At 29.5% G+C, this 15,220-nt stretch overlaps 1 protein-coding gene across 2 annotated transcripts; it reads left to right on the top strand.

Moving 5' to 3' along the window:
* The first annotated feature begins 3,012 nt into the window (after positions 1-3,012).
* On the top strand, positions 3,013-7,522 carry LOC133673825 (tRNA A64-2'-O-ribosylphosphate transferase). Of its 2 annotated transcripts, none has more exons than XM_062094726.1 (7): positions 3,013-3,406; positions 3,497-3,654; positions 3,858-4,557; positions 6,133-6,233; positions 6,332-6,440; positions 6,761-6,820; positions 7,082-7,522. In XM_062094726.1, the coding sequence occupies exons 1-7, from the start codon at positions 3,118-3,120 to the stop codon at positions 7,246-7,248; spliced, it is 1,584 nt and encodes a 527-aa protein (XP_061950710.1). In that variant the 5' UTR covers positions 3,013-3,117; the 3' UTR covers positions 7,249-7,522. The 2 variants fall into 2 exon arrangements, with proteins under 2 accessions (XP_061950710.1, XP_061950711.1); XM_062094727.1 differs by having other exon boundaries at positions 3,202-3,406; positions 3,502-3,654.
* The last annotated feature ends 7,698 nt before the right edge of the window (positions 7,523-15,220 follow it).

The following is a 15,220-nucleotide window of genomic DNA, read 5'->3' as shown; positions in this document are numbered from 1 at the left end:
GAAGAAAGTAAATTAATTTGGTCAAGGCATTTTTTATTTTTGTGGCTGCTATCCTTTCATTGACTTTGATCCTTAAGCTTTCCTATAAAGAGAAAATTCGTGTATGCTGCTCTCCTTGTAGCAGCAGGTTTAATTTTGTATGAAATTCTAGATCACATGATCAAAAGCTAAACATATCATTCAAACACAAAGATACATTTATTAGATTTTTTGTTTGCATATAATTAATTAATGAAGTGTTGGTTGGACTATGAAGAAATTATTGTCATGATTTGGTTGTTTAAAATAAATAACTTGGATAGGATTCAATATCAGAAAATTAATAAATACAAATAAAAACACCGATGGAATTTTTTCATCGGTATATTATTGTGAACTTTAATGACATAATTTTTTATCATTGTATCCATCGGTATACACAGACGAAACTTTTCCATTGGTATAGATCAACGGAATTGTAGTGGAAAAATAAGGAATAAAAAAAGTTAAACAGTACGATGACAAATAACTTTTATCGACGGGTTAACTCGATGGTAAAATACATCCTTAAATATACCGATGAAAAAAATCTATCGGTATATACCGACTGAATTACAGACAGTATTACAGCGAGATTTAAAAAACATAAATTGTACGCTGACATGATATTTTTACCAACAGAAGACCGACAAAGTTAATGACAGAATAATTATATTGGTCATTCTGTCGACAATATTTATTTTATGACCCGCTGATCAACTTTCTTCTCCCCATCCCTCATTTTTCCTTCTTCCTTATGCATTTTTTATGCAACAAATAGTCACCCCTCCCCCAATGTTAACACAATTCAATCTCTCACAACAAATCTGGCTACCACAACATTTGATTTGTCATCATCCATGTTTCTGATTAAAAATTTATTGAGGATTCTCCATCTTAAGTAAGCAAATCTATACTTTTTTTTTATTTGAACATAATTTTAAAATGTTTTTTTTTTGCATTTTTTGAAGTATATATATTTTGTTTGGGTGTTTACTTGTTTTATAGTTTTTTTACATACAAATTAAATTTGTTGTATGGTTTTATGATTTGTACATGTTAGGGTTTGTTTTAGATTTTTTAAAAAATTGTATTTGTTTGTAAATTTATGAAACTTATGTTGAATTTTTTACTTCAGTATTCTATGATGAAATAAATAATGGCTTATTTAATAAGTTCATTTTATATTGTTGTCAATTTTATTGTTGAATTATAATTTTCAATAAATATATAAAAATTTGAATTTATTTAGATAATTAATAATGAATTGAGAGAACTATTAAAATAGATTGAATAAGTTTGAGTAAACCAATATTTTTGCAAATTTATTTAGTTAATGAAGTTAATTAATATATGTTGTCATTATTATTTTATATAGGTTTGATATAAATAATGAATAATCGTTCATGGATGTATCAAGATTCATCATAAGGGTTGCAGATGATGAATTATTATAACAAGGTTCAGGGTTTTATTAATTACGCACTATCTAATTCGAGAAATATTAGTGAAGGTGATATTAGATGTCCATACAAGAGGTGTAAGAATAAAAAGTTTCTTAATCTAGATGTTGTAACGATGCATTTTCTATAAAAAAAAATTCACGAAGAAATACTTGTATCGGTATGCACACGAAGAACCATATGTTTCTCACCATACCATGATATAAAAGATGGTTGCGTTAACTTTAGTACTAGCAACGTGTATGGTGTTATAGATGACAATAGTAATTCTTATAGAAATATGATTACAGATGCGATAAGAATGAATCAGGATCATACCGGTTAATACTCAATAATAGATGAAGAACCTAATGCAGATGCGACCATGTTTTTTGATCTTTTGAAAGATTTTGATGAACCATTATGAAATGGTTACACAAAGCACAATAAATTATTGGTCGTTACATATAGTATAATAATATTTCTACTATATTTCATAGTGCAAACAACCATAAAAAGCCCTAGGTCAACACCTTAGTTTTTTTTTTACTCTAGAGGTAAATAAGTATTTTAACTATTTCAATGTTTTTTAAAACACTAAAAAACTCCTAAGCAACAACATAAGAAATTGTTAAATCAAGGGACAAAACCATATTTTTATTGTGCAAAAAAATAAAAAATACCAACATTTTCCTGAACAATCTTTTAATAACTAATGAACTAATTATAAAGACTAAAACACCTTCAATACCATTACACTTCTTTTTAACTCAAGGAAAAAAAATATAATTTTATTATAGCAATTTATAATAAACTATGTTTACTGGAACAATAAAAAGCCTACATGATCTCGAGTTTTTGTTAATGTTTTTGTGTCATGTAACATTATTTTTTTTTTAATTTTAATTGATAAATACTTTAATGATTTCTTGATCATATTTGATATTATTCACTTGCTTATTTTTTTTTGACATTCATTATTGCAATTACTTTTGGGTACAAGTTAGATTTTTTATGTTGTTATCACACAATACTGTTCGCATTTCATCCATCATTATTAATTTCTCATTCTTTATGAATTATTTTATTTTAATATTTGTGATACTATATATTTTTTTTATAGATGTTTTTACTTGATTTAATATTTATGAAGTATATTAATGAGGTATAAGTACACATCAAATATAATTTTAATTTATTCTAAAAATAGAAAGATACATGAAATTTATTCAATAATATTATTTATATTCATGGAATTGTTTTGGTAAAATTAATATACAAAATAATAATAATTTTGAATTCAATAATTAAATAATATTCATATAATCCTAATACATAAAACACATATTAATTTCAATATTAAAAAAATACCTTTATAAATTAATTTTTTATTAATTAATAAATAAATTAATAAATTGTCAATTTATTGATTATATAATATCTTAATTAATTAATAATTCCTTATGTTTTTTAAAAATATTAATTTTATTAAGGTTTTTGTTTTTTTTTTAAAAGAAAATTTTGCCTCGTAATTATCAACTCTTCATGCATCCCTGTCTGATTCTGACACAAAAAAATAAAATCTTTCTCTGCCCGGCGGCCCGGCCTTGTTTAATTCTAAAACCTAAGAATAGACATCAGGCGAAACTGAGTTGAAATGGAGGACTACAGAGACGGGAAACTAAGCATATACAGAGCAGCAAGAAGCATAAAACGCAGAGACAACACAGTCTACAACGCATTACAATCAATCCACGAAGACTCAATATTTGTGGGCGAAATCTCTCAATTATGGCCAGACCTTCCTCTTATAGCCAACCTCCGCTGTGGCCTCTGGTACTCTCCAAAATTCCATTCTACTTGTTACTTCAAATCCACTGATGGTCACACCAACAATTGGTCCTTCAATACCTCTCGCCTTAATCTCCATGTTGCTCTTCTTTCTGGCAAGTCCTATTAATAACATTTTTCTATGTGGGTTTTTTGTTATTTTTGTAGCTGATACTGAATTTTTGGGCTCTTGTTAAATTGGTTAGGACAGAAAGGAGGATGTATTATCGTGGATTCTACTCGCAAAGGGAAGAGGTTTCCTGATAGCATGTCCAAAACAATACCCATTTGGACGTGTGTTTTGAACCGTGCTATTCTTAATTATAGAAATAAAATGCTTGATTCTGGTTTGCTGATGAATAGGGTGAGCTTTTTCATTGTTGTTTATATGTCTTAATTTAATTCGATCCTACTTCCGTTTGTTTTTAAATGTTTTCTTGGAGTATATATGGCTCATTACAAGTTATATTTAAGCGTAAATTTTATTGCTTCTTGATGTCGATATGGATTCCTTTGTGTTGTTGTCTTTCTTCTATCGTGCATTTGTGACCAAATTGCTTGTGACAGGAGGTGGCGGATTATTCTAATTGTGCTGAAGATGTAAAACTAAAAAATCATATTTGGGATTGTTCTTTGCATCTACCACTTTGGGTTCCAGATACAGAGAAAGCGGCAATCGAGGAACGTATAGAAAAATGGACTAACCAGTTGGAAGCAAGTGGAGCTGATATTGCATCTATTTCTTCCTGCTTGAAAAAGCCTCTACGCCCTTTATGGATATCACAGAAGACTGTAATCTGGTTAAATGAAGTACCTGATCATAATCAGTGGGATTTCACTCCTATTATACTTGTTTCTGCTTCTTCTTCAAGTGATGTTTTTCGAAATAAGACTACCTCAGAGTTTAGCTGGAATTATATTCCAGGAGCTGGAGACGATGAAGAAAGTTGGGCAAGGGGTTTGACACCCACCCATTTCTGGAGTCATGTGCATGATCTTATTAGTTCAGGACCTGATCTTTGTAACCAAAAGGTAGCTGATATAGTTGAAAAGGATAGAGTATATCGTGCTCATAGGGGAGAGTATGCTCCTCAAGTTACTGTCAAGAATCTGAAGATGGCTGATGGTGTGGCTGATGTTTCTAATGTAGAACTACCATTAGCTTCAAATATGCATAGTGATGATACTACTTTACAGCCATCTAATGATTATTTTACAACATTTTGGATAGGATCAACCAATCTTGTTGTAGGAACAACTAAACATGGTATGCTTTCTATTTCTTTTTTTTCTTTTTTTAATTTGGCATGTTAATATGTTAATTCAACATATTATCCTGTTCAAATGATATTCCATTTGATTTCCAGAAATTTAGGATTCATTATTTTGGAACCGCTATTTTATTACTGTCGTGTTTGTCTTGTCTCATTTTTTGAACAGAATATTTGAGCAGTAAAGAATATGTGCTGTTTTTTTTTTAATCTTTTCTCTCTAGTATTTTTTGTAGGGAATGTCTAAATGGTAAGAATAGAAAAAATGTCAATTAGGAATTGAACTCTCTTTAACTAGAACTGTTACAGATCAGATTTTGTTGCATTTACTTCAAAACAAAAGGTTTTAGCAAAACCTGTATCTTCTTATGAAGAGCCTGGTTGATCTGTAAGATATCAAAAGAACACAATTTCTTTTAGTTTACTATTTTTTTCTTTTCTTTTTTTCTTAAATAGCTTAGTGAAATTTAAAAACAGTACATTATCCCCAGTTTAATTTTCATTTTTGATATTATGAAAACACATAGAAATCAGATTATCATGAATGCTTAAAATCCTTACATGCCTTTTGATTTGGAATCTTAAATTCCAAAACATGGCTTATTTTCTTATATATCAAGTAGTTGTTTTATCACACAACTTTTCCAAAGTACAACACAATGTTTCTCACATTTGCACCGTATATTATGAGCAAAATTTTCTTTTCAAGGCATTTTGAGTACTGTTTAGCAGTCATTTTTTGGTCCATTGATTTTTGGAAAGTAGCTTTTTAACGTGAATTATCCATTATTTTCATAAGATGGTTCTGTTCTATATTAATATCGGTCTATAATATTTTTCCTCAATAATCCAAAGAAGCTTATAAACTGTTCATTGCATCCCATTCTTGGTCGCATGCTATGTTGGCATGCTTCTGCTGAATAAGCATATGAATAAGCATTCTGAACACCATTATCTTTTATTTAGTACAAACTCATGTTTCTAGATTACTGGTTTATCAAATTCTTTTTATATGTCCAGTATTTTCTTTGGATTTCCAAGCTCATGAATTGAGGAAAGACTTCCCTTATTTATATTGTGTCGAGAGAGGGAATTTAAATGGTCATAAATATGGAATCTATTAAACTGATTCTGTATGAATAAGAGTACTGTCACTTGGACAATGTCAATGGCAGAGGGCATTGCTTGTATTTGACAATGGCGATGGTATCGGAGTAGGTGAGGCTGCTTTAGCAGTGGTTCCAGTGAACGAAGTTGGTGTATGTTTCAGGTGCTAGTCTCTGATATGGGTGGTACTTGTCATTGTGAAGACTTTGGTGGGTTTTGGAGGTGCAGAAGGAGGTGGTTTGCATAGTATATGATACTTGGGCATATATTGTTATGGGGAAAGTATATCAAAGTGCCTGCAATATGGTGTAGTTATTGCTATGGCTATGAGAATATGTGAAACACTGTAGTGTTGTAGGCAACATGATTAAGTGGTAGATAATGTCGTTCAAGCCATAATACATGATTATCCATATTGTTTCTCTTCTTCTTACACTTATTTTTGTGTTTACTTGTTGATGCAGCTGCACTTATGTCTAATGTTGATTGCATATTGAACTGTGATAAAGAACCAGTCTCTATCAATCTTCCAGATTCTGAAGCCCATTTGCATCTTCCTATGGTGGTGTGTAAAAAGAATTGTTTACAAGATTTAACCATTTTCTGGAAGCACTATTCTTTTATAGGAATGTTGTTTCACTTAATATAAGTTTTTTCTTCCAGAGCTCGAAACTGGATAGGTTTTCCTTGTTCAACAATCTTCCAGCTGCGGTGAACTTTGCAAAATTGAACCTTAGAAAAGCACATAGACTTCTAGTTTGTTGCCGTAGTGGTAAGGATCCCTAAATGAGATCTTGCTAGTAATGATTTTTATTGAATATGCTTAGTGATAGATTTGTTGGGGTTTTTTTTTAGCCCAATTTGGTTTTATGTTTTAGCATTTGAAATGATTTTTTTAACATTTGTTCAATACCATTTTGTGTATTTTGAACTTCAAAAACAGGGAATACAAGCATATGTGATTGTCCTTTTGATGGCTATGTTATGGATTTGCTAAAGAAATGGAGTTATTAAATATTATTTTTATATATTCTTCTTGTGAAATCACAGAAACTGTTAGATGACTGCTAATATGTCTTTACTTGTTTACAGGTGAAGATATCAGCGTGTGTATTTGTCTAGCTATTTTGACATCATTATTCGATGATAAAGGTATGATGCTTGCATATTGCATTGAGATTGTGCCATTCCTGGCACTCAGAAAAGAGAAATTATACACCAGAAGAAATTATTTATTTATTTTCTTGTTTTGTTGTTGAAGATATGATAGTGCTTTCCCAGCATATATTTTGTTTGGCCTCTCATTCTCATTTTGTTGGCATCAACCCTACTTTGCTCCTTTGAACATTGCCAAATAATTTAGAAGTATGTTTCTTGTAATTCTCATTTTCTGATGTTTGGCCCTTGGATCAGGAACTTTTGATGATGGAAGATCTTTCAGCAAAACATGTATTACTAAATTAGAGATGCGGCGCCGACTTGTATTTGTCTGTAAATTTGCAATAACTGCCCGACCATCAAGAGGAAATTTGAAACAGGTTTTTGGTTTTCTTACTGGAGGAAGTGCTGCTTCTGCCTGACCATTACTCTCCACTTTAACATTGTTAAGCTGCTTGTAGGCTGGCATAACCGCATAAGCAATAGCTTAGGACACTCCTGGAAAATCCACAGCTGTGCATCTTACAACATTGAGCAAGTCTTTTGCAACTGTTCAAAACCTCTTGCACAGTAACACTGAGCTAAAACAGTTTTTGTTTCTCTCATACATCCGTCTGCACAAGGTCAAACTTTCTGCTGAACTAGGTTTGCACTGTTCTATTATTTGCTAATTACCATTTCTTCGCGTTGAGCGCTCATGCCTGACCCTAACATGACATTATAGAGAAAGTAGTGATTGAAAAGCGTTTCTTGGGTGATAATTTGGTGATCCGCGCTATGACATTGCTAAATATACCCAATTACCACCCTTAATCTACATGCAGTAGTTGTTCCACCGTTCAGATGGATCTCGTCTTCAAAGTTCAAATGCTTCTTTTCTTTATACATGGCTAGATATTAGGCTTTACAGCAATAAAAGCAAGCTTATAAAGATGCGTGCCACTAAAGTTAATAGCATATATGATAGTGGCTGGCGTCTCCTTAATTTTTTTTGCATGGCCATAATCAGAAAACACACCACTAGGGGGGAGGATGATAGGAAATCAAACTAAGAAAGCAGCATGGACCCCATTTTGGGAATGGAGGTGATGACCCTCTATTATTTAATTTTCTTACCTCACGGTTTTCGCTTTCCATTAATCATCATCCTTGACATATTGTTTATTTCCTTGAGTTTGTGTGGAAGGGAAAGGAATTGAATACAAAATAAAACCAGTACGTGACAAAATGTTTGATCTATTTGCCTGATGATGAAAGTTTTAGGTGAATGTTTGCAGGATTCATTCGTGGAGTTCTTTCCATGCATAAAATAGGGATTTATCTTTTGGTGTGACCCATATAACAAGAAGAAGAAGAAGTAGACGATGGTAGAGTCAGTCCCATCATCTTTAAAATACTCTGTTATTTTTCTGTTCTTTTGCACGCTTCTTAGATTAATCTTACATCATTGACAAACTGGTGGATTGGGATTAAAGTTGAGGAAGTCCCACTTGGCATGTCTAAATCCCACTTTGTTACACTAATCAATCAATCAATCCATCCATCCATAACTTGGATTGCAATGAAACTTTAATCTCTCTCTTTCCTTCTTTTTCTTTTTCTTTTTTCTACTCTGCACATTTTTTCTTGGTAAAAATATAATTCTTAACATAATAATATGAAATACAAACAAATATGATTAAAAAAAACTTTAAGAATAGATACTAACAGTTGGATCAATGAACCTGGAAGTAGATCCCATTTAGAGATTTTAATCCAATATATATTCTGAAAAGTTTTTTTTTAATTATTATTATGCTATCCTGATGTTAATCATTATTCTTTTTTAACAATGATTGTGATATATACTAGAAGTCAAAAATTGAAAATTTTATTTTGTTTCTTGATATTAGTGTTTTTCAATCATTAAAAGTTTACTCACTATTGAATAGTAAATTATCAAATATATGCTAACAAAAGCTCTATCAATGTTTTTTAAAATGCTTTTCTGATGAAATGTATTAAAATGATATATTTTTTTTATTTTTTTAAAATTATTTTTGAAATCAACGCATCAAAACGATTCAAAATATATAAAACATAATTTTTAACAAAAAAAATTAAATTTTATAAAAACACATTGCAAAATGGTGTCTAAGTTCCTCCTAGATTGAATTTGGCTAAAACAAGTGAAATAATGACTAAGATGCCATGAGAACTTGCAAGACTAGTTCTTCGATGTGATTAGAATTGATCTGTTATGTTAAAAATTAAATATTATTAATGAATTTATAGATAAAATTATATCTTGGTTATTTTATTAATTATTTTGTCTATATAAAGTGTTATGTTATTGTATGATTTGTCTTTTTGAATTTCACTATAATACTACTTGTAATTTTATTGGTATATACCGAGAAATTATTTCTATCGATATATCTATAGATAAACTTTATCATCGAGTTAATTCCGTCGGCAAAACTGTTGATAAAAGTTACACATCAATGTATTTTTCTGTATTTTTTTATTCATTCTTTTTCTCCAGTGCAATTCCCTTTACCTAGGGATATAATAAAGAAATTTATTGATAAAGTTCATTGCAATCTACTGATAAAAAAATTTCATTAGTATTTATCAAATTTATGACAGAGATGCCTATTTCCTTTATATATTGGATAAGACAAGGGGAATTAGAGGAAAAATATAAATAGTCAACATAGAAGGAGAAAAGTTCTCTTTATTACTATTTTGTAATATTTTCTTAATTTATTTTATTTTTTATTTTTTATTTTTTATTTTTTAATTTATTTTTTAAATCAGATTTAATCTTTGTTATTTTATTATTATTTGTTTTGTTTTTTAATTTTTGATGATTATGAATTTTTTTTATTTTTATACCAGATTTGATTTTTATATCCTAGATCATGGATAAGTCAAGTTAACTCGGTTTGAATTGAGTTTTTTTTTTATCATTTAACATTAGGTTTTTAAGCCTTTGGCTTCGTTATTTTTTATGATTTTCTTTCAGTAAGGTTATCCTAGGTCATGAGTTAGTTAAGTTAAGTTAACTTGACTCAAGTATTTGTTTTATTAATTTAACTTTGATAATTTTTTTTCTAGTTTTTTTTTAAATTCATTTTTTTTATCATGATCTCATATTGTGTGTCATGTATTAGTCAAAGTAACCTGAATTGACTAGGGATTTTTTTCCCAAATTTCTTTTCTTGAAGTTGATTTTTTTTTCATTTTCATCTTTTAGGGTTTGGTTATTGGCTCTTAAGCTTTATTATTTTTTCTATGTTCTTTTATGTGGGGTTATTACGATTTACAAGTTAGTCAAGTTAATCCAATTAACTCAAGTTTTTTTTTCTAAAAAAATTAGCTATGATTTTTTTTAGGTTTTTTTTTAAATAGTTTTTTTTATCATGATCTCATATCATTGGTCATGTGTTAGTCAAGTTAACTTTTATTTTTTATGTTTCTATGTTTTAAATTGATTTTTTATTTTATTTTATCCTTTAATATTAGATTATTTTCTTATTTGTTTTACTGTTCTTTATATTAGTCTATCCGGGCTGCAGATTATTCAAGTTATCCCACGATATGAGTGTTTGTGAATTAGGGTAGGCAGATAAACACAAGTATCATATATATGAACCAAACAAATTACATGTGTCACATGATTCATGTGCTTGATCACAGGGAAAAAAAAATACTCTGGGAATTCAATGTATCTGCTTATTTGATTGCCAGAAACAATGTAAAGGCGGTGAGAATGTTGAAATTGCTGTGGCCGCGTTGAATGCTTTTGACCAATTTTGAAAATTGAGTTTTAAAATGCGAGTCTGTAGCCTCTGCTCTCTGGTGACGATCAAGAAATGTGGTCAAAATAATGATAGTTTATAACTGTGTTGAAAAGTGTCTTTATATTGCTAACAGCACAATGTGCTCCGCATGTAATTCTTTATTATTAAGCCCCACTAATTGCCTGACGTTAATAAGCAAGAACTGGTGACTCTTAACCTAATCTACACAGGTGATCTTCCATAGGGTTAATAAGCAAAAATGGCTGACGAAGAGGGGCGGCGGCTCCATTACAGGCGGCTAATTCTTGGGCGGAAAGCCGAAGTAACTTTCATTTATCCACGTTTATTATTTGAACCAGACAAAAAAAAAAAAGAAGTTGATCCACGTTGTTATTAGGAAAGCTGCTTTTAAAAAAAAAACTAAACCCAATTAAGAATAGTCAATTAGCTAAGATTAGTGTGCGCATAGGATAGTATTGATTAGTGTAATTATACACGATGTGTAAGTTCTTATAGTCTGAATGCATCTGTGTCTGAGTAAAATAATGTTCTTCCATCAAGTATCCAAATAAAGAACTATTGATTGATAATTGCACGTTTATAAGTATTGATAAACTTATGGAGATTATGTTGGGTTGCATGAAATGTACTATATATTCGTAGAATTATTTAGGATTTACATGAGAATTATTTGAAGATTATATGTTTATTTAGATTTGAATAATTATTTAAAGATTAAGATGTCGCAAGCTACAAATTGTTCAAGCAGTCGATCTTTAATGATAATCTTCACGAACCACAAATGAAAAATCTTCTAGATTTTTTAGAAGAAATAGATTGCTTGAGTGGTAACTCATTTTCTTTTATGTTTAAGTGTTTATATACTATATTGTTGTACTATCTTTTAATGTATAGAAAATAAGAGGCATAACAATTAATTGCGAGTTAGTTTAGTGTTCATGTCATTTAATAAACACCAACATATATTAGTTTCAGGTATCCCTATACCTCGGTTAATGAAAGTAGTTGATTTTTTTAGTAAAAAAAGGAACATAATATGAACGGGTCTCAACAACTCTAATTAATGTCTATTCTTAAAAGATAATTGACAAGAAACATTTAAGAACAATGTTTTGATGCAATAGAAATCTCGTAATTATAATAATTTTATAATTTCTTATGCAAAATATTTTTGTTACACGAATTTTATCTTTACTCTAGATTTATTAATCATACATTAGATTCATTAATCAAATATAATTGAATATTAAAAATAAAAAAATTATTAATAATAAATATATTTTACTTGAATAAAATCAATGCCATGTATAATTAACCAAACGAATGATTGACTAACTAGAAGATATATTCACTAATACAATATTAATAATTAATCAAGTGAATTAATGTTGAAAGTAATCATCTTGTAATTTGGAGAGTTATTATAGATTAATTTACTAATCAACCTGCGTCTATGTTGACAATTAACTTCATCGTCATAATTATTTTTTATTTAGCTTTTATATCACATTTTTATTTATCTTCTTTTCACTACAGTATATAAATTAGGCTTTGCATCTTTTTTGAAAAAAACATTCTGCAGGATTTTCTTTTCTTCTAATGTACTTTCCTCTTGAATTTACCTTAAAGTTTCATGTCTCAGGTCCGGGTGGCAAACTCGGCACGCCGAAACCAGACTTTATTAGTAAAATAAGAAGAGAGAAGGAAAACATATTTATATAATAAATAATAATTTTTATTTTATTATCAAAAAATAATAATAAAAGAGAGAGAAAGAATTTCAATGATTTAAATTCTAGAGTAAAAAATGTATCTTTAATTTCAGTCAAAATTCTCTCTTCTTATTTATGTATGTATTTAATTATTTGACAAAACCATGATGTTTTTTTTATCAACAACATGGTTTCTATTTTAGTTTCTCAATAATAATTAATTCCCTCAACCACAATATCATTGTATGAAAATAAATCAATTAATGATAATCTTTAAAAATTTATCCATATTTTCTTATTAATTATATGTACTTCTGTAAATTTTTTCTATTGTTTTTTATTTATATTTTTTTTCTTACATATATAATCTTGAAAGAATGGAAATATAAGAACCAAGGTAACATGAACGATGAACATGATCGCTAATTTTGATGGAAAATCAACAGTTGGACATATTAATTAGAAAATATAGATAAATGAAGGGTTACGATTCATTGAATTTATAAGGGTGCGTACAGTGACAGGTTTCCATGAAAACAAGAAGAAGAAGAAGAAGAACAGATGAAGAAACTGGCCTGCTACGTTCAAATCTCTTTTTGAAGAGAATCAATGATGAAAGATGTAAGATGCTTCTCTAACCCACTCATAAGAACAATGAATTCTCCAACTTGGATCCATACACTGCACATGATACATATGGGGGCTAAGAGAATAGTAAGGAAATATTATTCCACTGCTAATTAGACATATGTGATATTTGGAAGGGAATAATAGACTGATTTTCAATAAGAATATGATACTTTGGAAGACGAATTAATTTGAAAAAGTCGAGCAGACAGTCTGATCGGGTGGAGCCCCAATTATTCTTATCATATAGCAAATTTACGCGTTCTTAGTCTTCTGGTTTCTTTTTCTAGGAGAAATTAAGAGATTTTGTGCATTATTCCTCTTCCTCAACAGCTGCATGCTGTTGGTATATATGTGATACTAAGGTATGGGGTCTTTGGAAAATATTCTTATTCTAAAGATTAGAATATATAAAACTTTAATAACCAAGTCGTTATGGATTTGAATGTAAATTTCAAGTTCAAAAATATTTTACTTCATATTGTTAGAGAATAATATAAATCATATCCTGAGACCTCATATAACAGTTTAAACTATTGAGTTGAGATGGTTCTTTGATATGGTATCAGAACCTTGATGACCAAACGATCACGAGTTCAAATCTCACCATCCTTATTTATTTGATAAAAATTAAGCACAAGATAAAGTAGACATGTGCAAGTTTCAAGCCCAAATAGCTTTCACTTAAGGGAGTGTGTTAGAGAATAATATAAATCATATCCTAAGACCTCACCTAGCAGCTTAAGCTATTAAGTTGGGATGATTCTTTGATACAAATAATATAAATTATATCTTAACATCTTATCTAATAACTTAAATTATTAAATTAAAATGATCCTTTGATGTTATTAATATCTTAAATTAACTTCGAAAGATATATATATATATATATATATATATAGTTTTGATGACGAATCAGTTACGAGTTCGAGTATAAATTTCAAGTTTAAAGAGTTTTTACTTAAAGAGATGTAAATCATGTCTTAAAACCTTACCTAATAATTTCAGTTATTAGATTGAAATAATACTTTGAATATCTTATATTTCATGTATTTGCTTATATATATTAACATAAAAAATTAGGTTATTTATGCATAAGCCAAATTAAATATGGCCTCAAGCAACCTGTAAGAGATTCTTTTTATAATAAATAAAACGAAGATAATCCACCAATATGAAACCATCCAATTCATTACAAGATGTCATAAATGTCTTCTTTAATATTCATTGATTTTAATTATTTTTCCTATGCTTGGGAGGCTTCAGAGAAGATCTCTTTGGACAGTGTACGGTTGTGACCAGATGTTTGGAGCTTATTGGATGCTTGTTAAAAGAATTACGAGAATAAAGAGCAAAAGAATCTGGAACAGACAGGTCTCATCATATATATATATATATATATATATATATATATATATATATATATTTGTTGATTCCGTGTGGCCGGAGATATGTATAAGAGGATCTTGAGAGTCCAACAAAGACAGCTAGCCACATAGTGGTATGACAGAATATGGTCTGATCATCAGCATGCAGGAAAGCCAATTTATTAAATAATTAATATTCAAGTGAAAGAAGAATATGCTTCATCAACTCAACAATCTCATATTTTTCTTGTCTGCTTATTTAACATATGCTACACTAAAATATGCTTGAGCTCTGTAATTATGTTCATCGCTAATATTATACATTTTTCAAAAAGCTAGCAGCTAGCTAGCCTTTCATTTCAGTCACAGCCTTTTCTTCTTTCTTAAGATCAATAATATTAGTTTCTTTAAAACATTACGAGGCCACAGTGTAGACTACTGTTTTTACTGCATTGAAACAGAAACGCTAGCTAGAAAAAGAATGGAACTACTGACACGAAAGATTTGAACAGATGACCTGCAAGAATATTTTAGTCTAGTCGTGTAATTATTAGTATCATGCAGGCATTTATAATGATTCCTTCAACAAGAGCGGCCCTTTGACTGGACAGATTCCTTTATAGGGTAGATAGAACGGATTTAGATTTTTGTTCTGATGGAGGAAAATATTACAGTAATTGTGTATCTAAATGGTAGATTTTCAGTTTTTGAGTCTCGTATATAATTAAATTAATATTATTAGTACATTCACTGGCAAGGTAAGGTTGCACAAACCATAATATGTTTGAAATATCTTGGGATAATGATATACAAATAGATGGTAATATCAAAGTCGACAAGAAGCTGACAGAAAAATAAGGATCCGTTTTGTAAATCATTAAT

Source organism: Populus nigra, chromosome 15 (genome assembly GCF_951802175.1).
Source record: "Populus nigra chromosome 15, ddPopNigr1.1, whole genome shotgun sequence".
NCBI classification, from domain to species: Eukaryota; Viridiplantae; Streptophyta; class Magnoliopsida; order Malpighiales; family Salicaceae; genus Populus; species Populus nigra.
This window is presented reverse-complemented; position numbering and strand designations above follow the sequence as displayed.

Excerpts from the sequence above, each read along its gene's own strand:
- LOC133673825 (XM_062094726.1), top strand. The coding sequence starts at position 3,118 with ATGGAGGACTACAGAGACGGGAAACTAAGCATATACAGAGCAGCAAGA. Across the intron at positions 3,655-3,857 it reads CTGGTTTGCTGATGAATAGG|GAGGTGGCGGATTATTCTAA; the intron begins GTGAGCTTTTTC and ends TGCTTGTGACAG. Across the intron at positions 4,558-6,132 it reads TGTAGGAACAACTAAACATG|CTGCACTTATGTCTAATGTT; the intron begins GTATGCTTTCTA and ends TTGTTGATGCAG.